The sequence below is a fragment of the Schistocerca piceifrons genome, chromosome 1, assembly GCF_021461385.2.
Source record: "Schistocerca piceifrons isolate TAMUIC-IGC-003096 chromosome 1, iqSchPice1.1, whole genome shotgun sequence".
Classification (NCBI taxonomy): domain Eukaryota; kingdom Metazoa; phylum Arthropoda; class Insecta; order Orthoptera; family Acrididae; genus Schistocerca; species Schistocerca piceifrons.
In genome coordinates this window covers 251,491,026-251,517,888 of record NC_060138.1, presented here as the reverse complement: position 1 = coordinate 251,517,888, position 26,863 = coordinate 251,491,026, and the positions used below count along the sequence as shown (strand labels likewise).

The window sequence follows — 26,863 nt, the reverse complement described above, 5'->3', positions numbered from 1 at the left end:
TATGAGAGACCCTGCATCGCCTTGGAGGAGAAGAAGTTTGTGTGCAATTTTGTGGTAGCGAACACGCTGAGGCCACTTCTTCAATTTCCTGAGCGCTGAGGGTAGTGCGATACACTTCAGAGATGATGATTGCACTATGAGGAAGGGCATCAAAGTGAGTAACCAAATAACCCCCTTAAAAGTTCAGAAACATCGTCGCCAAGACTTTACTGGCTAAGTGTGTGGACTTGAAACTTTTCTTCGGAGGAGACTTGGCGTGGCGTCACTCCACGGATTGCCATTTAGTTTTCGGTTCGAAGTGATGAACCTATATTTCATCGGATGAACGCGTGTTCCATCGCCTGTAACAGTGTTCGATAAGAAGTTGTCACAATCAGCCTCGTAACGCTCAAGCAATTCCGCTAAGATGGTCCATCGTTCCTTTTTACAGTCTTCTGTTAGGCGGCGAGGAATCCAGCGGACACACAACTTTGAGTTTACCAGCTGGGGAACGAGTGTGTCAGCAGTACCAACAGAGACGTCCAGTTGAACAGCAAAGTGTCTGACTGTGATCCGTCGATCACCTCGAATGATAGTGGTCGCTCGCTCCAACATTTCAGGAGTCACAGGTATGTGCGGCCGGCCGGCATGCGGCAGATTTGCGCGACCTTGTTGCCGTGGTGACAGACGCCTCACTAACTATTCACTGTGCTTTTGTTCAGAATCATATCCCCTTAGACATTATGCAAGTGCCTTTGAACATTTGCGATGTTCTGGTTTTCAGCCAAAACAAACTGAATCTCAATGACAGGTCTCTGCTTGTGCGCACCCCTTTACTGACGCCACTTTGAAGGTTATTATAGCGCCTTCACCTATCGGAACTCCATGGTGCTATAGGGACTGAAAGAGGAATATTTCATGATGGTCCACAACAAATACCGAATTTCTTAAATCGAAACTGGCCGAGAAAAAAATTCGCTGCTTTTCTTCTTGAAGGCCCCTCGTATAAGATTTTCGATACGGTCGCTGGCAGACTCCTTCGCTATATCGCAAGCAGGTAGACTTATCACATGGAAAACCGCAGGAGGATTCGCGTAGTTACTGATCGTTGGCCGTCGCAAAAATCTGCACGTATGTGCCCAGCTAATTTAGCCTGCATCTGATGGCCTGTAGGTGGTGTCTTCACTAATGCCTGGGCAGAGAACGAAGGTGTTCCACAGTACATCGGAATATCTATCACCTGTTGCTGAATTCTGCTCTTCTACGGCCGGGTGTGGACGACCACCACCGGGAACTTTGTTGCGTATTACAATGAATCGGCAGCAGACAGAGGTGTGCATTGACAATGTTGTGCCCTACATCACTCGACACTGAGGTTCCACGCCTTTCAGGCAAAGGTTTACATTGACGTGACAAAAGTCATGGAATAGCGATATGCTCATATACAGATGGCGGTAGTATCCAGTTGAAAAGGTATAAAAGGGCAGTGCGTTGGCAGAGCTATCATTTGTACTCAGGTGAGTCAAGTGGATAGGTTTCCGACGTGATGATGATGGCCGCATGAAGGGAATTAACAGAATCTGAAGGCGGAATGGCAGTTGCAACTAGACGCATGGCACGCTCCGTTTCGGAAATCGTTCAGGAATTCAATCTTCCGAGATCCAGAGAGTCAAGAGTGTGCCGAGAATACGAAATTTTAGGCATCACCTCTCACCACCGACAAAATAGTGGTCGACGGCCTTCACGTAACAACCGAGAGCAGCGGCGTTTCTGTAGAGTTTTTCAGTGCTAACAGATAAGCAACACTACCTGAAACAATGGCAGAAATCAATGTGGAACGGACGACGAATGTATCCGTTAGGACAATGTGGTGAAATTTGGCGTCGGCAGACGACCGATGCGAGTGTCTTTCCTGACAGCACGACATTGCCTGCGACTCCCCTTCTGGACTCTTGACCATATATGTGGGACCCTAAGCGATTGGTAAACAGTTGCTTGGTCAGGTGACTCACGATTTCAGTTTGTAAGAGCTGATGGTACGGTTCGAGTGTAGCACAGATTGCACGAAGCCATGGACCCAAGTTGTCACCAAGGGACTGAGCAAGTTGATGGTGGCTTCATAATGGTGAGGGCTGTGTTTACATGGAATGGACCACGCCTTCTGGTCCAGCTGAACCGATCATTGACCGGAAATGGTTATGTCCGTCTAACTGGAGACCATTTGCAGCCATTCATGGATTTCATGCTCCCAAACAACTATGGAGTTATAATGGACGACAATGAGCCATGCACCCGGTCACACTTGTCAGCGACTTGTCTGGACAATTCAAGCTGATTATTTGTCTATCCACATCCCCCGACACGAATCCCATTGACATTTATGGGACATAATCGAGAGATCAGTTCGTGCATAAAATTCTGCTCTGGCAGGCTATAGAGGCAGCATGGCTCAGTACTTCTGCAGGCGACTACCAACGACTTGTTAAGTCCATGCGGCTGGTCCCGGCGGAGGTTTGAGTCCTCCCTCGGGCATGGGTGTGTGTGTTTGTCCTTAGGATAATTTAGGTTAAGTAGTGCGTAAGCTTAGGGGCTGATGACCTTAGCAGTTAAGTCCCATAAGATTTCACACACATTTGAACATTTTTTGTGAACTCCATGCCATGTCGAGCTGCTGCACTACGCCGGGCTATAGGGGGTCCGACACCATATTAATAGGTAGCCCAAGGCTTTTGTCACCTCAGTGTATACTATCAGTAGACGTATCCGTGTGTGTGTGTGTGTGTGTGTGTGTGTGTGTGTGTGTGTGTGTGTGTGTGTGTGTTTGTGGAGGGTTCAAGAAGATGGAACACTGCCAAATTACATTTTTATTTGCCATACGGGCGCTGCTCCATGAATAATCTATGGGGTATCGTGGATGCACAACCTAACTACCTGTGGTTGAGATTGCCTTTGATTTTTACAATAGGCGTTACATTTCTGAGGTGTTAAAACTGCTGGCTGTGTCTCATTTTCGAGATATCTTTACCGTTATCTCTTCACAAGATCACTCAATACCGCGTGCTAATCTCTCTGCCCTGAACTACCTCGATTCAGAGAGTGTTCAGTTGTTGTTCTGCTCAGCGCATTCCCGTTCTGTCACTCAGCATACTGTTCCTCAAATAAGTGTTGCCGGAATAAATACAGGACATTTTGGCTGTTGTTTTCAATCACGTGTTACGTACCACCCCTTTTTTAATAACTAAAAGTTCAAATGTTTTCTGAATTGTTACAAGCAAACCTCTTTGAATAAGTGAAACGTATACTGGCTAATGCTATTGTGATGGAATGTTACGTGCCAAGCGGTTGAAATTGTTTTCTTAACTAAGTGTTAGTTATCATCTTATTGAAATCACTGCAGGGTTAACGTTTCTTAAATAATCACTGTTTTTACGATAACACCGGCTGTTTATTAATACTTGCTCATAGTTGATTGTGACTGCATGTCTAATTGAATTTTATTCTGTTGGATTACGGTCACGTTAAATTTTATCCTAATGGCTCAGTAATCCGTTACAATTGGTAAAGCGTTTGAACAGAATGGTGACTGCGTGCTACAAGTGGCGATGCCTTCGTAGAAAGAGAGCGTGTGTGCGAGGGCGAGGCGCGGGGGAGATAGGGATCGGCTCGGTGCAGCGGCGTGGGCAGACGATCCACGTGGGCGGGCCACGTGTCGGTCGCGTGCTGCGCCTTCCACTGGCCTTGACCGAATTACCGCGCGGGCGCGGACGCAGCGCGCGAGCAGCGAGCCCTGCCGTGGCCTGCGCTACTATATATACGGCTGGCGACAACTGGCCAGAAGACCGTGTGACGTCAGGAAGATAGTGCCGCGAGGCGCGGGAACATGAACTACGTGAAATCTCTCTGCAGTCTCCGCAGTGCCATAGATTACGGACCAGATTTTGGATATTTGTTCGGCATACGACTGGTTGTCTCCTCAGAGATTTGTTACAAAGCCCAATACGCGGCAATGGTGATGCCAGTATGGATATGAAATAAACGGTGACGGAGCAAAGCAGATGCTCTCAAATATACTCTAAGAAAAAAAATAGCCACCACGAAGGGATTATCTGAAGGGGGGCGGAAAGCGGTAGATCTTATGTATAGGTACAGATAAACGAATTATTGCAATTTCAGAAAAACTGGTTGATTTATTTTATTCAAGAAAGTAAATAACTCACTGCTCCACCTCCAGCACTTAAGCATGCAGGTATTCGGCTTGGCACTGATTAGCAGAGTTGTTGGAACATTCTGAGAGATATCGTGCTAAATTCTGTTCAATTAGCGTATTAGATCGTCCTAATTCCGAGATGGTTAGAGGGGCCTGCCCATAATTTTCCAAACGTTCTAAGACAAGGAGAGATCCTGCAACGTTGCTGGCCAAGATAGGGTATTGCAAGCACGAAAACAGGCAGTTGAAACTCTCGCTGTGTGCGGGCTGGCATTATCTTGCTGAAATGTAAGCCCAGGATGGCTTGCCGTGATGGGTAACAAAATGGGGCGTAGAACACCGGAGACCTATTACTGTGCTTGAACAAGGGTAGTACTCACTGTGCTCCATCGATAATGCAACGAAGTGTGTACCGACATTGTCGGAACAGATTAGATTACTGTTACAATGACAAACCACTGTGAGTGAATGTCAACGATGTGTCGGCAAAAAAATAATGACGAAAACTGCCAGGAAGTGGACTCGGAACGAAGTTGGGCATTTCATTAGTTTGTACGAGGAAAGACCAGCGTTATGGATTGCACAGTTACTAGATTCCATGAACTGAGATAAGAGGCGAATTTTGTTCGCTGAAATGGTTACTGTTTTTAATATCTTCGTGGAAGAAATCGATCAGAATATCCACGATTCAAAGAATTAGGCAAAGTTCTTTTATAACGCAGATTAATGAAGACTGAGAAACAAGTAAAGTTATGTTTGAAAATAATCATTTTCGAACTTGGAAAATTGCTGTTTTTCTTGCAACACTGCTGTATCTATAATTTTAAATGACGTGGTGTATATTAACTACAGTATTATATCGAACGTTGCAGAACGGACGTTTAGGATTTTACATGTCGTTTCTTAAGTCAAAACGGTAATATCATTCAAATAAATATATGTCTGTAAATGCTTCATTTATCAGATATCCTACATCTTTGACTTTCGAACGTCTACGGGTGTCAAAGTGAAACCGGTGTAATGCGATTTCATCGTAATTGTTAGTTTACCAAATATTAGATAGAATAAACGTTGCTGATGCTAGAAACAGACAGACAAGCAGCCAGTCTTTAAAACTACTAGAATAGCTAGATTGACAATTTTAGATCCAATTATGAAGAGCACTTTTTACCTGTCCGTCGCATTCATTCTCGTAAAATTTCTATATTGTTGCGTATTTTCCATCAAAAACTCTACAATTAAATTACTGCATGCTCCAAAATCACTCGCCGGCTGATTCGGTCTTCTACCCAACACTAACACGATCGTTTACGTTCTTTGACATTGAAAGCATTAAACATGCAACCACAGCCCACCGCTCTTCCATTGCAACTTCTTTCACGTACAGAAATAAAAAACTAAACTCCTCCCGAACAGGCCATGAAGGCCCAACGGTACCGAACGGCCGCCGTGTCATCCTCAGCCCATAGGCGTCACTGGATGCGCATATGGATGTGGTCAGCACACCGCTATCACGGCCGTATGTCAGTTTCCGAGACCGGAGCCGCTACTTCTCAATCAAGTAGCTCCTCAGTTTGCCTCACAAGGGCTGAGTGCACCCCGCTTGCCAACAGCGCCCGGCAGACCGGATGGTCACCCATCCAAGTGCTAGCCCAGCCCGACAGCGCTTAACTTCGGTGATCTAACGGGAACCGGTGTTACCACTGCGGCAAGGCCGTTGGCACGTACAGAACTGCGACAGAGAAATCTTTCGGAGACTGACCTCTGCGCTCTGATAAACGTTTTCACCCTGCTGTGTGTAAACGCTTCTGTTGTCGCCAGAGTCTCAAATACTTACAGAAAACACTCACAAGGAATTATCAGACAGTAACTATCAGCGAAAATACACCCCTAGTGTAAAAAATTCTGCGAGTTCTATCTGAGAGTACTAAACTGTCTGAGAGCAAAAATCTCTCATGTGAGTTCCAACCCTAACGACTGTTTTGACGAATGTGCAAGGGGGTTGGACTACTACAGAAGTAAGTAAGTAGCAAAACTGTGGCGAGGAGGGGGAACATAATAAATGCTCCGACAGTTGTTGCTAAAGTGCCTCTGGCTGCATTTTGAGCAGAAACCGCATCCATCCGTATCATGTGTAACTTTACCAGTATAAAAAGTTCACGGTTTACTTGCCGCGTCAAATTTGGATAAAATCCCAAGCTTTCGATGACTACCTCCGTCATCTTCGTGAGGGGTAAAACTGACTGTCGTGGACCGGTGAGGCTTCCGCTTTTATAAGCAGTGGACGGCTTCTCATTGGCTGGATGACGTCACGGTGAAAACGGCGCCTTCGGAGGCGTCGGACTCTATGGCGGAGAACTGCGAGGAATGTAAGAAGTCTCCCTCTGTGCTCTTTCTTTACCAAAAGCGGAAGCCTCACCGGTCCACGACAGTTTTACCCCTGACGAAGATGATGGAGGTAGTCATCGAAAGCTCGGGATTTTATCCAAATTTTACGCGGCAAGTAAACCGAGAACTTTTTTTTTTAATGCAAGGACTCCGTCGCCAAAGACTTCGTAGTCAACTTTACCAGAATATCGACCGGCAGTACTGCAGCAGACGTAGTCAATTCTGTCGTGAAGGCGTTATCAGTTGGGTTGTGCGTTATCCTCATTTGATGTCCATGGACTTTTTTTCTGTGAGGTAAACTGAAAGATGAAGTCCATGCACTAGTTCCGATAACCCAGCAGCCGTTAAAACATCGCATTCATCCAGCATGTGCAATGATATCGAAGGAATCTCTTCAGTGTGACCGGAAGTCCTTGCAATTACACCAGAGGCACACTTTTGCTGCGCGGAGTTCCCGCGCGGTCTTGGGCGCCTTGCCACAGTTCGCGCAGCACCCCCCCCCCCCCTCCCCGTCCCCCGTCGAGTCCTCCCTCGGGCATGGGTCTGTGTGTTGCCCTTAGCGTTAGTTTCAGTTAGATTAAGTAGTGTGTAAGCCTAGGGACCGATGACCTCAGCAGTTTGGTCCCATAGGAATTTACCACAAATTTCCAATTTCCTTGCAATTAGCGACTGCAAACGTGTATTGCAGTAGAGGGAGGGCATTTTGAACGCTTAATGAAATAAATGGAATTTTAAATAACGGAGGAGGAGGAGCAGGAGGAGGAGGAGGAGATTAGTGTTTAGCGTCCCATCGGCATCAGAGACGGAGCACAAGTTCGGATTGTGTCAAGCACGGAGAAGGAAATCAACCGTGCCCTTTCAAAGAAATTACCCCGGCATTTGCCTACAGCGATTTTGGGAAGTCACGGAAAACCTAAATCGGGATGGCCAGACGCTGGTTTGAACCGTCGTCTTACGGAATGCGAGTCCAGTGTGCTGACCACCGCCGGGCGGTGTGACCGAGCGGTTCTAGGCGTTTCAGTCTGGAACCACGCGACCGCTACGGTCGCAGGTTCGAATCCTGCCTCGGGCATGTTTGTGTGTGGTGTCCTTAGGTTAATTAGGTTTAAGTAGTTCTAAGTTCTAGGGGACTGATGACCTCAGATGTTAAGCCCCATAGTGCTGATCACCGCGCCACCTCGCTCGGTTTTATGTAACGGTCTCTGACCACATTCCGCTGCGGTTTCCTGATACCTGCTGCACAGTCCCCGGCGCCAAAACGGATGGTGGATTGACCAGTTTAGTTGGTTTATTGTTTCAGGCCTTAAAACAATTTGATATTCATTGTGTTGCTATGGAGTAGTCCAACTCGAATTTGGCGTTGTCTGAACAAAAGTTTAAGTAGGGTAAAGCTGGTATATTACAGCTCAAGATGATTGGAATCGCACACACAGTACACACCTCGGCTCTGTACGCCTTGAGGGGCAAATATGACACCATAACCTCTTTCCTCGTTCCTTCAAAACTGGAAAGCACTAGTTTTATGTTATGGTACTCCATATTTCGCTATGTCCGTAACATATGTATTTTCTCTGTTTCTTTAAAATAGATGGTAATCCCTAAATAAGGCCTTACAAACCCAACACAGCACGTCGGAGTGAAAAAGAGAACGCATCCTTCGAATTTTAAAGCACCAAACTAACACCCATGGAGATATCTACGTTATTATCTTACACAGTGAGATAGTAAAATGAAGTTAACTGTAGTAATATTGACAATATTTCTGTGTGACAATTGTTATGATGACGACAAATGAGTCGTCGCCAAAGTTGACTGGTGGCCGATGCTAAATAGAAACATATAAATCACAGCAGGTTTGTCATTAACGTCGATAAGATGCTAGCTGCAAGGTCTGGATCTGCAACGACTAAAATAATTAGAAATCGCTGGTAAATAATAATGTATATTGTACTTAACTGGTTGTACAGGAGTCTTCTTGGCTGCACACATATAAACTGAGGCCTCACTTAGGCCACACGTTACTAGGCGCCTTGTTAGAGGTTGCTTCCTATCAGCTGAAGGCTTTGCTACTTTACTACTTGACGTACCGAGCAAGAGTGGACGAGAGCTCGCTAGAAACTTGATACAAGCTGCGGAGCGGCGCTGGTCGCGACTCGCGGGTCCAACGATACTAATACGGGCCACTGTCGATAACTGCAACCCCTAACAAGTGTGGTATCGAAAGTTGATGCCACAACAATAGCCTCCTATAGTGTGAACCGCGAAACGTACGTTAGTGATTAAGAAAGGCTGTAGGGTACTCACCATGATGCGTGCGTCGGGTCGTTGTCGGTGATAACCCTGACGATGTACAGCATACACGTGAGCAGCTTGAACACCAGGTTTGCGATCCTGATGCGCAGGCCTGGAACAAACAGCACGCAGATAGTGACACAGCAGGTCGACGACAAACGTCACAAATTATTTCATACTTTGATGCCATTTTAAGTGCTAACATTTCACAAAGAGTTATTTAGTAACTCACACTCACACGCACTCACTCACTGGTCATACCAGACTCGAGAGTCCATTATCGCAGCAACGTATTTTCGCTATCTGTCCCTGTCTTGGGCTATTTCCTTCCATTCGCCTTTAATACCTAGATTCCTCAAATCAGCCTTCACATTGTCCTCCCATCTACGCCTCGGTCTCCCCACAGGACATTTTCCCTCAAAGTGCTCTACCAGTACTCTGCGCGCTGCCCTGTCCTCATCCATTCGAGCTACGTGACTCGCCCATCGCAGCCTACGTGATGTAATACTACTAATTATTTCAGGGCTTGAATCGAGTTCGTGAACCTCTTCGTTATGCAGTTTTCACCACTCTCCGCTAATGTCATCCCTTTTTGCTCCGAAAATTTTTCTCATAATTTTGTTTTCAAATATTCGAAACGGCTTTGGGCTTTTCATTTTGCACAGTGAGAGACCAAGTCTCACACCCATACAGCATAACTGGCAGAATAATAGTTTTGTATATTCTAATCTTTAAATTCCTAGACACTATCCGTGATGAAAGTAATCTGTTCTGTGGGAAAGGGCACGCATTTCTCGCCCGTAATCTCTTCTTCAGTTCGGATTCAATCTCATTTCTCGAAGTGATGTCCACGCCTAGATACTTAAATGTGTTCACTTTTTCAAATTGAATGTCTCCAACTCTCAAAATTTCCTGATCTATTGCTGTTGGCATTCTAGTAGTAACCAGGTATTTAGTTTTGTCTTCAGTTATCCTTAGATCTGCATCTTCACTAGCCTTGATTAATGCATTCGTATTTGCTGTTACAGATTCTATCCTATCGCTAATGATGTTTAGATCATCTGCATACCCTAATATCTTAATATTTCCATTTAACTCCACACCCTGTGAATTATCTGCTGCCATTCGTACAATATATTCTAGGACTAAATTAAAAAGTAGCGGAGACAGGGCATCTCCCTGTTTAAGTCCGTTCTTTATTACAATTATTTAGTAAGGACTTCATAAACACACCGGAAAAAAGTTAGTCACCTCTGCGTGAAATCTCGATAACAGTGCCTAACACCGCCTATAGAGTTCATAACGACCTCGCTTCGGTGAAGAAGATCGTCCACAAGTTTACTCAGGTACGTCGTATCCAGCTGTAGCCTATTATTGACAATTAGGTCCCACAGAGCTACCAAACTGCGATGATGTCGATTTCGTTACACAAGCGGTTGAAACTGCCTTAGACATTTTCTATGGGACAAAGATCTGGTGTTTAGAGGGACAGTCGAAGTGCAACACGATGCCTCAGTAATGGTACACATGCAGATCTGTGAACAACGCTCTTAGTATCTTTGAAGACGGGAGCGTCCACACAGCGTGAATCGTGAAGATGCAAAAGAAAGGGGAACGCTTGGTCAGTGAGACTTCTGAAATAAATGTCCTGGCAGATTAAAAATGCGTGCCGGAATGGGACTTGAAGAATGAAAGAAAATCAGGGTTACAACGTCCCTTCGACAACGAGGTCATTACAGATGTAGCTGAAGCTCGAAATGGTTCAAGGATGGGGAAGGAAATCGGGCGTACCCTCTCAAAGGAACCATCACAGCATTTGCAAGAGCGATTTAGGGAAATCACGGGAAATCTAAAACTGGATGGTCGGACGCATATTTAACCGTCGTTCTCCCGAATACGAGTCCACTGTGCTAACCACTGTGCCAAATCGCTCGCTCGCTCGAATGTGGGCTCTTTGTCTTTCAAGGGAAGTGCTCGACCGACTGAGATGTCCAAGCACGGCTCACGATCCGCCCTTACAGATTTACTTCCGTCAGAATCTCATCTCTTACTTTCCAAACTTCAGAGAAGTTCAGTTACATACGCTGCGAAACTAGCTTTCCTGGAAAAAAAGGATACAGGGGAGGAATGGCATACCCACAGTGTGGGGAATTTGTTCCAGAATAAATTATCACTCTGCAGGTGTGCACTGATTTGAAACTTACTGGCAGATTAAAACTATGTCGGACCGTGACCCGATCCTTGGACTCGAATCCGGGACCAATGCCTTCCGTGGCAAGTACATCCGTGTGTGACTCACGATCCGCCCTTACAGGCTTAAATGGTTCAAATGGCTCTGAGCACTATGGGACTTAACATCTGAGGTCATCAGTCCCCTAGAACTTAGAACTACTTAAACCTAACTAACCTGAGGACATCACACACATCCATGCACGAGGCAGGATTCGAACCTGCGACCGTAGCAGACGCGCCGTTCCAGACTGAAGTGCCTAGAACCGCTCAGCCACAGCGGCCGGCTGCCTTGCAGGCTTACTTCCCGCAATACCACATATGCCAAACTTCGCAGAATTTCTCCCGCGTATCTCGCGAGGCTACCACTCCCGAAAGAAATTATATTGTTGAGATATGGCTTAGCCACAGGAGTGTTAGATCCCTGTGAACAATCGTTAGTGATTCTTCTCACTGCTTAATCTGATGTTGTGCCCCACTCCACAGCGTGACATTCACAGAAATCTAGTAAGGACTAGTATGAACATTTTTGGAAATTGTTTTTGCTTCAGGCGGGCCAATATCAAGAGCCATCCCAAACTGTCAAAAATGTCTGAAATTGCAAATACTTGCTGCTACAGTTGTCCAAATGGTTGAGATCACAATTTGATCTGCCCTTTCCGAAGCTGAATTGCTTCTGCCGCCGCTTAGCTCCCTGTGGGACTGTGCTTCTGCACATTACCCAAGGTGCTAAAACGCAAATAGGTCTGTAGCTCTTAGGAACCACTGGATCTCTATCTTTGCTGTTCTCAACCACCATAGCTCGCTGCATACTTCCACACTAATGGAATTCTTGCCTTCAGTAGGTATGTAAGGAATGGAAGAATTTTGTTCTTTGCTACTTTCAGTGTTTCGTTATGAATGTAACGCGGTACGGGAGTTTACCCATTATTACCTCAGTGTTAACAACTGCAACATCTACTTGTGCAACTGACAGAACGACACTTGGACGTTTGTGTGAGGCGTATATAATTTATCGTGACTCTCTTTGACGATCGTCATCATTTTCGCTATTATCTTCTGGAAAACGCGACTTCAGCAAGTTTATAGCGGAATCTCTCCATTCTCTAGAAACAGTCTGGTCCTATTTACGAAATGTAGGTAGCACAATTGGTGTTTTTACTTCCTCTTTTAATATTCTATGCGAGTTCCCTTTGAATGTATTGTCTTAAATGGTTTTTCCTCGTGATATCTATGAGAGACCGGTATTCTGTTTTCGCTGATACACACAATAACTGTCTATAGTCGTGATCTAAAGACCTGTGATAAAATATGTGCGGTTGTTGTCAGACTTGCAAACATTGAGCTCTATGGAGCATCACAATGTCTAGCCATTTTCTCTACTGGAATGGCCACATTTTGTACGTTTTGTGTGTTACAACCGTCTGCGTCATTTAGTCTACGCTGTAGTCACCATCTTCTGGTATTTGAGGGTCATTTATTGCATTTCATTTCTTTACAGTTAGTCTTTTTAAAATTATGGCCAATGTGTCCCTGTCCCATATTCCTCCGTCATCAATTGAATCTAAATATCACGACTATATGTGTCACAGTACAGATTTTGCATTAGCATCCACTGCTATCATATAAGGCGAAATCTGTGCGTGGTGACCAACGGTTCAATGTTGTGAGAATATTCCACGTAAATGCTCCTTAGTGTTAGTTTGCGATATAAGGACTTTCGAGTTACTGATACAGCGTGTGTGTCTCAAAGTTGGGATATTTTTGTTGCTTGACCATATTTCTGGAAAAGTCCTACCACTGCTTTTGCATTTGTGTCGTCTACAGTTATTGTCGTTATGTTAACTGCAGACTGAGGAATCTTACCGATCTATATATACGGCTCTTGAATACATAGAACGTATGTTCTACTAATGTAAGTCTTTCAGTCATTATTCTCTCAGAGTGTATCGAATTTATTCGTAATATCTGCATATGGCAAGGAAGTCATACAAACACAAAACTTTTCTGTGAGTGTTGGGCGACGGAGTAGATCCACCCATGAGACTTGACAAAGTCTTCGTAAGTAACAATCTCCTGCTCTTAGTGAAAACTTGCTTCGGGTGATCACACAGTTCTTGTGTGCTCATTGGCAGATTGTTCACTTTCAACTGATTTCGGTCAGCCGCTTCACAGTCGCAAAGACAATACTTTAATTCGTCCAATCTTAAGAGTATTGTTCGTCTGTATGGGACCCTCACCAGTTGGGTCTGATTCAAGAGACTGAGAAGGTCCAAAGAAGAGCGGCAAGATTCGTGACTGGTACATTTAGCCATCGCAAGAGCTTTACAAATATCATAGAAAGTTGAAGTGGGACACACTTGCAGATAGACGACGCGCTAAACGGATGGAGCTGCTCACTAAATTCCAAAACCCGATTTTCACCGAGGATTTAGAGCATATATTATTACGACCAACTTTCAAATCTCGCAACGATCACCATTCAAAGGTAAGTGAAATTAGAGCTCGTACTGAGTCCTTTAGACAGTCGTTTTTCCCTCGCGCGATCCGCGAGTGGAACAGAGGGGGTGGGAATATGACTTTGGCGCGAGTAGTGTCCTCCGCTAGTGGAGTATATATGTTGATGTAGATAACAGCAACGGCACATTTAAAACTTGCACCCATGCGTAAGACGGAACCCAATACCACGACCTCTGCTTTACGAGATAGCAGTGCTACCCCGAACTTGATGGCCAGTACGAATTGCGCACGGTGGAAGCATCCCCTATGGATACTTTGCTGGCACAGTGAGTCGAGGACTCACAAATACCACGTTTTTGTGGAGTGATTGTTAAGGAGAGTGAAATGGACGTCCATGTACAAAGAAGTAAGGGGTGAAAGTGCGTTACGATGGAATGTGTGCAGGTTGCATTTGTTAAAGGTATACACTCCTGGAAATGGAAAAAAGAACACATTGACACCGGTGTGTCAGACCCACCATACTTGCTCCGGACACTGCGAGAGGGCTGTACAAGCAATGATCACACGCACGGCACAGCGGACACACCAGGAACCGCGGTGTTGGCCGTCGAATGGCGCTAGCTGCGCAGCATTTGTGCACCGCCGCCGTCAGTATCAGCCAGTTTGCCGTGGCATACGGAGCTCCATCGCAGTATTTAACACTGGTAGCATGCCGCGACAGCGTGGACGTGAACCGTATGTGCAGTTGACGGACTTTGAGCGAGGGCGTATAGTGGGCATGCGGGAGGCCGGGTGGACGTACCGCCGAATTGCTCAACACGTGGTGCGTGAGGTCTCCACAGTACATCGATGTTGTCGCCAGTGGTCGGCGGAAGGTGCACGTGCCCGTCGACCTGGGACCGGACCGCAGCGACGCACGGATGCACGCCAAGACCGTAGGATCCTACGCAGTGCCGTAGGGGACCGCACCGCCACTTCCCAGCAAATTAGGGACACTGTTGCTCCTGGGGTATCGGCGAGGACCATTCGCAACCGTCTCCATGAAGCTGGGCTACGGTCCCACACACCGTTAGGCCGTCTTCCGCTCACGCCCCAACATCGTGCAGCCCGCCTCCAGTGGTGTCGCGACAGGCGTGAATGGAGGGACGAATGGAGACGTGTCGTCTTCAGCGATGAGAGTCGCTTCTGCCTTGGTGCCAATGATGGTCGTATGCGTGTTTGGCGCCGTGCAGGTGAGCGCCACAATCAGGACTGCATACGACCGAGGCACACAGGGCCAACACCCGGCATCATGGTGTGGGGAGCGATCTCCTACACTGGCCGTACATCACTGGTGATCGTCGAGGGGACACTGAATAATGCACGGTACATCCAAACCGTCATCGAACCCATCGTTCTACCATTCCTAGACCGGCAAGGGAACTTGCTGTTCCAACAGGACAATGCACGTCCGCATGTATCCCGTACCACCCAACGTGCTCTAGAAGGTGTAAGTCAACTACCCTGGCCAGCAAGATCTCCGGATCTGTCCCCCATTGAGCATGTTTGGGACTGGATGAAGCGTCGTCTCACGCGGTCTGCACGTCCAGCACGAACGCTGGTCCAACTGAGGCGCCAGGTGGAAATGGCATGGCAAGCCGTTCCACAGGACTACATCCAGCATCTCTACGATCGTCTCCATGGGAGAATAGCAGCCTGCATTGCTGCGAAAGGTGGATATACACTGTACTAGTGCCGACATGGTGCATGCTCTGTTGCCTGTGTCTATGTGCCTGTGGTTCTGTCAGTGTGATCATGTGATGTATCTGACCCCAGGAATGTGTCAATAAAGTTTCCCCTTCCTGGGACAATGAATTCACGGTGTTCTTATTTCAATTTCCAGGAGTGTATGTGCACAGCGCAGCAAGGCCGATATGTGGACAATGAAACCATGTGAAAAATCATCCTTTTTTGTGTATATGCTACCCACCAACTACGTGTTACAGATTACATTGAGCAATGAAGATGCAAAAGAACAAGCCGAATTTACTTTCAATTTGAGAGTTATGGGGTGCAAAACACACAGATACGTCAAACGTATTCGCAGTTACGAATATGAACAACCATCAGCTGTATAATGGAATGACGACAGTAAAAATTTTGTTCCAGACTGGAACTCGAACCCAATCTCCCGCTTATAGCGAGCGTTCGTCTTATCATTAGCCTATCCGAGCACGTTTCACGGCCAGAGCCAAGTTCCATATGTCGTCAACCACGTGTTCTCATTGTCGTAATTACATTATTCAGGTTGTCCATATTTGCATCTGCGAATACATTTCATGTAGACTATTTCATAATGGCTGTAACCATCACAATGCCTGTTCCTTCGGACTTGCATGCGTGTCCGAAGGAACGTACTTCTGAACAAGACAGGCACTGCAATATTGTACAAAACCCACATGTATTGTAAACATATAGCGTCGTAGTAAAGGACGGTCAAAATTGAACTGTCAGAATATCTGACAAAAACGTATATTTTTGAGTGTCATAACTACAAAAAGTATTACTCTCACCATGACAGAAAAAAATTACTATAGGTGCAATATGGACGTCACTTCCAACTACACTTAAGTACCAATGCAAATCTAAACATAAATGGGACAAGATTTTCGTATAGATAATCTTACCAATGTTATCGCAACAGATCAATTGATAATGACAATAAACCGAAACAGGCCTGTTTCGTAAAATATTAAAAATAAGAAATGTGTTACCTTTTGCAGCTAGTTTTGCAGCATTCATTTTCATTGCGTCTTAAACCCGCAGGTAACTGCATGCGGGCACTGGCACAATGACCACCGGTCCAAGTCTTATCAGCAGGTGGGGACAGAAACTGTCAGCGGTAGCGGACCAATAAAGCGGGGAATTAAGCCGTTTATCGAGATTTGTCTTCTTATAAGAGGAGTAGGTGTGGTGCACCATGTCTCGTTCACATTTCGTGAAAACGATTACAGTTCTACGTGCGCCTAGTATTTCACTGGAAGCCGTACTTTATCCCATGCCGAGAGGTCACACGGACCGGTGACTCTGTTATAAATTCACATGTCTTGCGTGCACGTTTACGAGTGAACCCAACTACACCTGGGACGTAAATCTGGCAGTGTGTGCCCCGACGTTCGCTGCTTTTACGAGCTGCGGCGTCGCCACCTGTTCCAAGCATGGTAGACCGTACAGGAAGAACCCATTAACAGTGTACGGCTCCCGTGTGTAACGCAAGCTGGCGTTTCTCCGCGGCAGCGGAGGCCTTTAGAATCGCAAGTTTCCTTCGACAAACTGTGTTCAGAGAGCTATGGTATCAACAGTTCGAAACTTCTTCGTTGCATAGTGTCATAGTTTAGCAAATTAATACATCTTTCATTGCAGACAACTCCTTAAAATTTTATCTGACCATAATTTAAATTCGAACTCATACAATGATTTTATAAACAGAGGGATCAGTAAAGGTTGACCTACGATCCGTGAATTGGTTGGATGGTTTAGCATAATCGCCTGGGTAGTTGTAAGATGTGTCTAATACAAAGGAATGTGGCAATTAATTCATTCCATTCCATTATTATAAACGCCAAGTTTAAGCTCAACTTAATAAAATCAGCAAGCAAGTGCCACAGAAGTAAGTTGAAAGAAGTCTGTTTTAATCTTGCTTCCTTAAGTCATCTTCACATTGTTCCATCGTGCACAACTTGAAGCTCGACGAATTTCCATCTCTCTTAGATTGTGGTTAATAGATTATTGGTGTACTGGCGCACTGAGTCTTCTGATGGGAAAGTCAGGTGGCGGTTACTCCCCTCATATGTCTTGGGCAGAGCCTGGTGGGTTGACTTTTGTTTGCAAATACCATGCAGGAAGTTGATGCCTCTTTCTCATTTTGTTACTTTCTAATCGGCTGCATTACGATATAATGTTAGTTCAGTAGGATTTTCTAAAATTTGTTAAAGCGAACAGCCAAAGGTAGGATGGAGGTTTACTTCGGAAAGATCAGAGCCAAACTGTGTAAGAGAGGGAGAAATGCCTATGCATCAGCACTTCCATAGTGTAAGGGTTCTATTTGAGTCCCGCAATCTACGTTCAAGCAGTATAGGCTCAACAGGATGTTTTTTAAAACCTTGCAATTCTTGTTGTTTTGTATGCACGTGTTTCTTGAAACCGTTTGAGAACGCGAGTAGGCCTGGTAGAACAAGGGCTGTGTTCTTTTCAGTCATTAATTTTCCTTGTAAAGTTAGCGTGTGTGATGCGATAGTCGCCTTTTTCAATGCTTCGACGCGGGTAAATTTCCTGACGTAATTTTGACATGCTGCATCCGTAAGGGGTTCCGTTTATAACGTGCAACAGCAGTAATAAATATGAACATTGAGTATTCGTCAGTCTATTTTGCAATCAGTTATTACGCACCTAATGTTGCTCATCTATCCATTATATATTTATTTCAGTGTAACGCAAAGCCCCACCTTGCCCACACGGAATAAGGTAAAGACACCACTGGGAAATACGTAGTTGAGGCCAGTGTAGTACAAAGGACATGAATTTCGCCACATGAAATGCTTAAAATAACAGCTAGTGTAGTGAAAGTGTTACTTTCGAGGTAATTCCGAATTTTAAAATTACGGAATAAAGATACAATTTAATCGTAACGTAATCAGAATAGATGACAAGCCAAATTAATATTGTCTGGAAGTGTTTACTTCAGCTATTGTTGTACAGCGATGTTATCCTGCAAACCCTTTCTCAGGAAAGGCCGTGACGCCTTGATCTGCTTATGAATGCCTGTGCTCGTTAGACACTAAGGTGCAACGTCATGGGATATCTATATGCACATATAAAGATAGCGGTAGTGTCGCATACACAACAAATAATAGGGCAGTGCACGGACGGTGCTGTCACTGCATTGTATTATATGGAACTGGGGACATAGAAACGACGAAGAGGCTTCGTCCCCGCTGTAGCCCGTAGTGGTACACAACCCCCCCCCCCCCCCCCCCGCCAACATGCTACAGCAGTCCACTCATACCGCCGCCACTCCACACCGAACCGAGGGTTATTGTGCGATTCGGCCCCCAGTGGATCCCTCCCTCCCCCCCCCCCCCCCCCCTCATGGGAACGACTCACACCAGACGAGTGTAACCCCAATGTTTGCGTGGTAGAGTAATATGCTGTATGCGTACGTGGAGAAAGTATTTGTGCAGCAATCGCCGACATAATGTAAATGAGGTGGAATAAGGGGAACTAGCCCGCATTCGCTGAGGCAGTTTTTTTTCCTTTATTGTTATTTTAAACCTGTTTACAGGCAGGCCAGCAGCAGCATACTACGCCGCTCTTTGGCCATAGAGAAACACAAAAGAGACAAATGAAGACAATTACAGAAAAACATGGTGGACTTATAAACGGAGCCGTTCACGGGTGTACAGTCCAAGATAAAATTTGTTCAGACACTTGGACACATACATAAACGAAAGTTGTCACACGCGAATGGAGGTGCACAAAATGAATAACACTGAACCACTTAAGCACAAACGACGGCACACACAGAAACACGAGGCGTTGATCTCCGGCGCGCGAATGTTCACTAAGCGTGTTCGAGTCCGGGGACCTGCCATGAGAGAAGGAGGGGGGGGGGTGAGAGAGGGAGCGGGGAGAGCAGAGATGCCACTGGCAGGGGAGATAGGGGGGAGGGAGGAAGGGGGAGGAAAAGCCCGTGGGAAGAGGGGTGGAGGAAGGGGGATGGGGGGAAAAGGAGAGAGAAGGGAGGGAGGGTGCCCGAAGGAAAAGGCACAGGATGTGGGAGGGGAGGATCAAAGTTGGTTGAAGGGGTAGATGGAGGGGAGGAGGACATCATCAGGGAGGGGGAGCTGGCGGAAGCCACCTTGGGAGAGGGTAAGGAGGGTGGAGAGATGGAGACCGGGTGGGACGTGGGAATACAGGCGCGGCAGCGGGCGGGGGGTGGGAGATGATAGGCGAGAAAAGTGGGTTAGGAGGATCGAGTTTACGGCAGGTCTACAGGATCCGTATACTTTCAAGGAAAAGGAGGAGGTGGGGGAACGGAATGAGATCGTACAGGATCCATGTGGGGGAGGGGAGACGGATGCGATAGACGAGGTGGAGAGCATGGCGTTCAAGGATTTGAAGGGATTTATAAAAGGTAGGGGGGCGGAGATCCTGGCCGGGTGGGCGTAACCAAGGATAGGGCGGATGAGGGATTTATAGGTGTGGAGTATAGTGGAGGGGTCCAGACCCCATGTACGGCCGGAAAGGAGCTTGAGGAGACGGAGGCGGGAGTGTGCCCTGGCTTGGATTGTCCGGAGATGGGGGGTCCGGGAGAGGCGACGGTCGAGGGTAAGCTGAGGCAGATGGAAAACCGCCTTAAAAACCATCCACAGACTGGCCGGCACACCGCACCTCGACACTAATCCGCCGGGCGGTTTCGTGCCGGGCACCGGCATGCCTTCCCGCCCGGAAAGCAGTGCGTAAGACTGCATGGATAACCGGGCGGGAGCTGCTGTCATTTGTACTCACTTAATACATGTGAAAAGGTTTCCGACGTGATTATTGTCGCACGACAGGAATTAACAGACACTGAACGTGGAGTAGCAGTTGGAGCTAGAAGCATGGCACATTCCATTTCGGAAACTGTTAGAGAATTCAATATTCCGAGATCCACACTGTCAAGCGAGTGCCGAGAATACCACAGACAAGCAGTGGCTGACGGTCTTCAATTAACGACAGAGAGCAACGGCGTTTGCATAGATATGTCTGCGCTAACAGATAAGCAGTATGAAACCTCATGGCAGATTAAAACTGTGTGCCGGGCTGAGACTCGAACTCGGGACCTTTGCCTTTCGCGGGCAAGTGCTCTACCAACTGAGCTACCCAAGCACGACTCACGCCCCGTCCTCACAGCTTTACTTCTGCCAGTACCTCGTCTCCTACCTTCCAAACTTTACAGAAGCTCTGTAATGGTACTTGAATTACGTAACCATTATGGTACCTCACCTGAACCTCTCGATACCAGTAATAGTCTACTGCATTTCTGTTAACTACTTAACATATTTCTGAGACAACATTCAGATTTGATTTCACTTTTGATACATCGATATGTTTATATTGCAATGATATTATTCTTATGTGTATTCTTTCTTTTGTCACTATGATCTTTGACGTACTTGTAACTCTGACTTTTGGGCGCGTGAGCGATAGTTAGTTAGTTGTTAGAGTTGCTGTTAGAGAGTCGGACCTTGAAAATGTCAAGTCTTGGACGTCATGTTGGAAAGATGCATTTTGTAGTTGGCTTATAAAATGTGAGGAAGATGTTTTCAAGTATGTTCTGTATTGTGATGTTTGTGTGCCACGTGATATTGCAATTAAAGGGAAGTGTAACTTAAATTCGGAGTGCTGATTATTTTTTTACATCAGCATTGTGCTAACTTTGAAAGGCTTAATCTTGAAGAATGTTTTGTGAAGCGCATCTACAAAACTTTTGAATATAGCAGAATAAAACCTAGGCCTCTTTGCATCCGAGCTTGGAATCATAACCACCTAGATTTTCAATGATTGAGTCATGATTTTACGACGAGACCAGCGTGGGAAACACAAAAAGATGAGTGCCTAGTTTTTTCATTACTACATGAAATGACTATTAACTGTGCTCTAATGACACTTGCCACATAATATGACTGTTGTTGCCCGATAATGCAGTATTTAGCAGCGTGAGCATCACCACAATCGTTATTAAATTTGACCTTTGTTGTGGTAGGATTGTTAGACACTCCAACCATCAGCTGCCAAAACAGTTGATGGTTTCAGAGAATAGACTGGAGTGTCTATGGTTTCATTGCGGGGGTGCAGACAGACAGTTATGCGAAATACTTTTGAACACGTTTTCTGAAAACTGTCTTGAGCAGCTACCTCGGCAGACCACATGCATTGGAAAACTCTTACACCTTGTAGCTACAAATAGACAGGACCTTATCGACAATGTCAGTACAGAAACGGGGATTAGCGATCATGATGTCATTATAGTAACTGTGATTACGAAAGCTAATAAATCAGTCGAAAAGGCTAGGAGAGTGTTTCTACTAGACAGAACAGGTAAGCAATTATTAGCATCGCACTTAGACCGTGAATTGGTGTTACTTAGATCCAGTAAGATGGATGCAGATGGATTATGAGCAACGTTGAAGCAGGTTTTTGGAGAATTATGTGCCTAGTAAGTGGATAAAGGCTGGGAAAGACCCACCACGGTTTAATAACGGAATTGTGACCACGCTGACGAAGCAGAGGCAGTTGCACTCTCGGTTAAAAAGGGAACGCACAAACGACGACAAGCGAAGGGTAGTAGAGATTCGTGAGTCTGTAAAAAGATCTATGCGCGAAGCATACAACTGCCACCGTCACAGCTAAGCAAAAGATGTGGCAGAGAACTCGAGAAAATTATGGTCTTCCGCAAAATCGCTAAGCGCGTCTAAGGCTTCTTCTCAGTCCCTTGTCGATCAGTCTGGTGTGGCAGTTGATGATGGTAAAACGACAGCCGAAATTTTAAATTTCATGTTCAAGAAATCGGACACACAGGAGAATCATACAAACATACCATCGTTTGGCCATCGAACAGACTCCCATATGGATGACATAGTAATAAGCATCCAAGGCGAAGAGAAACAACTGAAAGTTTTGAATGCAAATAATTCACCAGGTCCGGGCGGAATCCCAGTTCGATTTTACAGAGAGTACTCTACAGCAATGGCCCCTACCTTGCTTGGATTTATCACAAAACTCTCGCCCTACGCAAAGTACCAAGTGACTGGAAAAAGGCGAAGGTGGCTCCAGTACCCAAGAAGGGTAAAAGAACGGACTCACAAAATTACAGGCTAATATCCTTAACTTCTGTTTGCTTCAGAATCCTTGAACATATTCTCAATTCGAATATAGTAAACATTCTTGAGGCTATGGAGCTGATGTTCATGAATCAGCGTGGTTTTAGAAAGCATCTCTCGAGCGAAACTCAGTTTGACCTTTCCTCACATGATATACTGAGAACTATGGATGAAGGGGAATAGGCAGATTCCATATTTCTAGATTTCAAGAAAGCATTTGATACGGTGCCATATAATAGTTTGTTAACGAAGGAGGGAGCATATGGAATGAGTTCACAGAAATGCGAGTGGCTCTAGGACTTCTTAAATAATAAAACCGAGTATGGTGTGCTCGACGACCAGTGCCCATCAGTGCCAAGGGTATCGTAAGGAGTGCCCAGGGAAGTGTGATAGAACCGCTGTTGTTCTCCGTGTACATAATTGATTTGGCAGACAGGGTGGGCAGCGGTCTGTGGTTGTTCACTGATGATGCCGTGGTGTGCGGAAACGTGTCGATCTTGAGTGACTGTAGGAAAATACAAAACGACTTAGACAAAATTTCCAGTTGGTGTGATGAATGGCAGCTAGCCCTAAATGTGGAAAAACGTAAGTTGATGCGGGTGAGTAGGAAGATCGAACCTGTAGCGTTCGGGTACAGTACTACTAGTATCCTACTTGACACAGTCACGTCGTTTAAATACCAGGGCATAGCGTAGTAAAGCATCAGATGGTACGAGCATGTGTGAACTGTCGTAGGGAAGGTGAATGGTCGACTTTGGTTTATTGGGAGAATTTTAGGAAAAGAGTGGTTCACCTGTAAATGAGACTGCATATAGAACGGTGGTGCGACCAGACTGTTCGAGTGTTTGTCATCCACACCAGGTCGAAATGAAGGATGACATCGAAGAAATTCAGAGACGGACTGTTAGATTTGTTACCGGTAGGTTTGAACAGCACGTAAGTGTTACGGAGATGCTTCAGGAACTGAAATGGGAGTCCGTGGACGGAAGGTGATGTTCTTATCGAGATACACCATTGAGAAAATTTAGAGATACAATATCTGAAGCTGTTTACCGAACGATTTTACTGCCTCCATCATACATTGCGCCTAAGGACCACGAAGATAAGATACCAGAAAAGATGGCTCATATGGAGGCATTTAGATAGTCGTTTTTCCCTCCTTCTATTTGCAAGTGGAACAGGAAAGGAAATGACTGGTAGTAGCACAGACACCCTCGACTACGCACCGTACGGTGGCTTGTGGAGTATCTATGTAGATGTAGATATACATCACATTATCCAGAACTTCACCACAAGCTGTCCGCCCCTGGTAGCTGAGTGGTCAGCGCGACGGAATGTCATACCTAACGGCCCGGGTTTGATTCCCGGCTGGGTCCGAGACTTTTCCGCTAAAGGACTGAATGTTGTGTTGTCCTTATCATTATCATTTCATCCCCATCCACACTTAAGTCGCCGGAGTGGCGTTATCTCGAAAGATTGCACCAGGGCCGGCCGGAGTGGCCGTGCGGTTCTAGGCGCTACAGTCTGGAGCCTAGCGACCGCTACGGTCGCAGGTTCGAATCCTGCCTCGGACATGGATGTGTGTGATGTCCTTAGGTTAGTTAGGTTTAAGTAGTTCTAAGTTGTAGGGGACTGATGACGTCAGAAGTTAAGTCCCATAGTGCTCAGAGCCATTTGAACCATTGCACCAGGCGAACGGTCTACCAGACATTTGAACCATTGCACCAGGCGAACGGTCTACCAGACGGGAGGCCCTAGCCACACGGCATTTCCATTTACCACAAGCTGTATTTTTATCGTTGACTTAACTGTGCACAAACGAAATGTTTTACGGATAAATGACTTTGATGAGTCGTAGGATAGACAGATTTCCGTAGTTTTAAATAATTTTAAATTAGTTTGTGACCTCATTAGAGTTGGGGCATTTCATTTATTTGGTGACTAAGTCGCCAGGCTCTGCTTATGCATAACCCAATTAATTATCTGCATTCATAACTTTACAATGGTCGTTTATTGTTAAATACTCGCACTACAGTAGCGGTATAAATAAGCATGAAGTATTTCGCCATAGCCTACACGGGATCGAAGAGCAGCTGGCAGACGCAGAGTTCACAGTCGCGTGCGGCTGCTTTGATATTAGCACGCAGAATGCGTGCCGCGTGGGGAATAAATCATGAGGCGCTGCGCACACACGGGACAGACCGCCAGCATGCAAATGAGAGTAGCTGCTCGATAAACAGTTTCCTCTTGCAACGAGGCTGTTGGCGCTTAACCTCTGCCAACCTACGTTGCCGAAGGGGTCGTTAAAAGTCATAGACTGGTACATCTATCGGGTCAGTAGGAGTTGAAGATAGTACAGTTGCACGCGATATGTACCACTGTGGGACATGCAGTAGCTCAGCAAACTGCACCAATAAATACTGAGGGGCGACTACGGTATAATCTGGGTGAATGAAAATCTGCAAGGTGGTGGTGGTGGTAGATGTGGAGGGGGAGAGACTTCGGTGGGGGGGGGGGGGCGAGAAAGTCCATGAGTTTCACGAATCCGTTTGTGACTGCACTTTGGATGGTCTTCGGCATTGCCAGCTGAATAATATGGCAAATTAACAATTGCCAGCTAATGAAATGGACAAAAATGCAGGATCTGTTAGATGATGATGATGAGTTTGGCTTAATGAAAGGTAAAACCACAAGAGAGGCAGTCGTGACTTTGAGCTTGATAACGGAAGGAAGACTTCAAAAAATCAAGACAAGTTCATAGGACTTGCCAACCCAGAAAGAGATTCCGACAGTGAAAAATGGTGCAGGATGTTGGAAAGTCTCTGGAAAATAGATAAAAGTTGTACGGAAAGGCAAGTAATATTAAAATGTACAAGGAAAAAGAGGAAAAATGAAAGGAAGACCAAGAAGACAGCGCTCGGATTAGAAAGTGTTTGTAGAGGAGGGATACACTCTTTCGCTCCTGTTGTTCAGTGTGTACATCGAAAAGAAAATGAATGAAAGAAAGGAAAATTTCAAGAGTAGCATTAAAATTTAGCGTGAAAGAGAAAAGGAAAGGAAGATTTGGTTTAACGTCCCGTCGACATCGAGGTCGTTAGAGACGGAGCAAAAACTAGGATTGTGTCGAAGATGGGGAAGAAAATCAGCCGTACCTTTTCAAAGAAACCATCCCGGCATTTGTCTGGAGCGATTTACGGAAAATACGGAAAACTTGAATCTGGATGGCCAGACGCGCGTTTGAACAGCGTGAAACAGTATCAGTGAAAGTGAAGCAGAATTTCAGAACCTGTTGAATGGAATGAACAATCTAGTGACCTCACACAACCTACGGACTGAGAGTAGACCGAAGAAATGTGAAAGTAATGAAAGTAGCAGGAAAGACATTAGGTATAAACTTAACATCGAAAGTGGAGACCACATAGTAGACGAAATTAAGGAATTCTACAACTATGGAAGCGAAATAACAAAGGTCGGACGAAACAAGGAGGAAATGAAAAGCAAATTAATACAGGCAAAGAAGGCGTTCCTAGTCAAGAGTAGTATAAAACATCAGCCTTAATCTGAGGAATAAATTTTTAAGGTTGTACGTTCGGAGCACAGCATTGTTCCGAAATGAATCATGAAGTTTGGGAAAACTGCAAAAGAAGAAAATTGAAGGGACTGAGCTGTGGTGCTACAGGAGGATGTTGAAAAATAGATGGACTTATAAAGTGAGGAATGAGATGTTTGTCCACAGAGTCGGCGAGGCCAGCAATAAACAAAACACTGATAAGAAGAAGAGACAGGATAGTAGAGTAATGTTAAGGCATCAGGCAACAATCTCCATGGTACTTAATGGATTTATAGAGTATAACAAGTGTAGAAGATGTGGTGTCACCGCCAGACACCACACTTGCTAGGTGGTAGCCTTTAAATCGGCCGCGGTCCATTAGTATGCGCCGGACCCGCGTGTCGCCACTGTCAGTGATAGCAGACCGAGCGCCACCACACGGCAGGTCTAGAGAGACTTACTAGCACTCGTCCCAGTTGTACAGCCGACTTTGCAAGGAAAGGTTCACTGACAACTACGCTCTCATTTGCCGAGACGATAGCATAGCCTTCAGCTACGTCATTTGCTACGACCTAGCAAGGCGCCGTATTCAATTGATATTTATTATGTGAAGCATGTATCATCAAGAGAGATGTTCTACAATTGTGGATTAAAGTTAAGTATTACATCATCTACTACTTTATTTGCAATTCTCAAGATATTGTCCTGTTCCAGACCTCACGCCAGTCAGCGTGTAATTAAACGCGTGCATTTCGGCCTCCTCTAGAAACACAGTGTTGGCTCTTCTGCCAACACTACAGAAGAAGCCAGAGATTTGTATATACCAAACAATTGCTTGTGGACGTTGCTCACAAGTTC

General features: G+C 45.6%; 1 protein-coding gene and 1 pseudogene across 1 annotated transcript in view; both read right to left on the bottom strand.

The window, feature by feature from the left end:
• Window positions 1–26,863, bottom strand: part of LOC124792676 (potassium channel subfamily T member 2) — a 691,963-nt gene that overhangs the window by 622,658 nt on the left and 42,442 nt on the right. The window contains exon 2 of the mRNA XM_047257958.1: window positions 8,879–8,978. Coding sequence (XP_047113914.1) covers window positions 8,879–8,931 — 53 coding nt within the window. The 5' untranslated portion in view covers window positions 8,932–8,978. The remainder of the gene's footprint in view (window positions 1–8,878; window positions 8,979–26,863) is intronic.
• On the bottom strand, window positions 5,791–5,908 carry LOC124724060 (annotated as a pseudogene).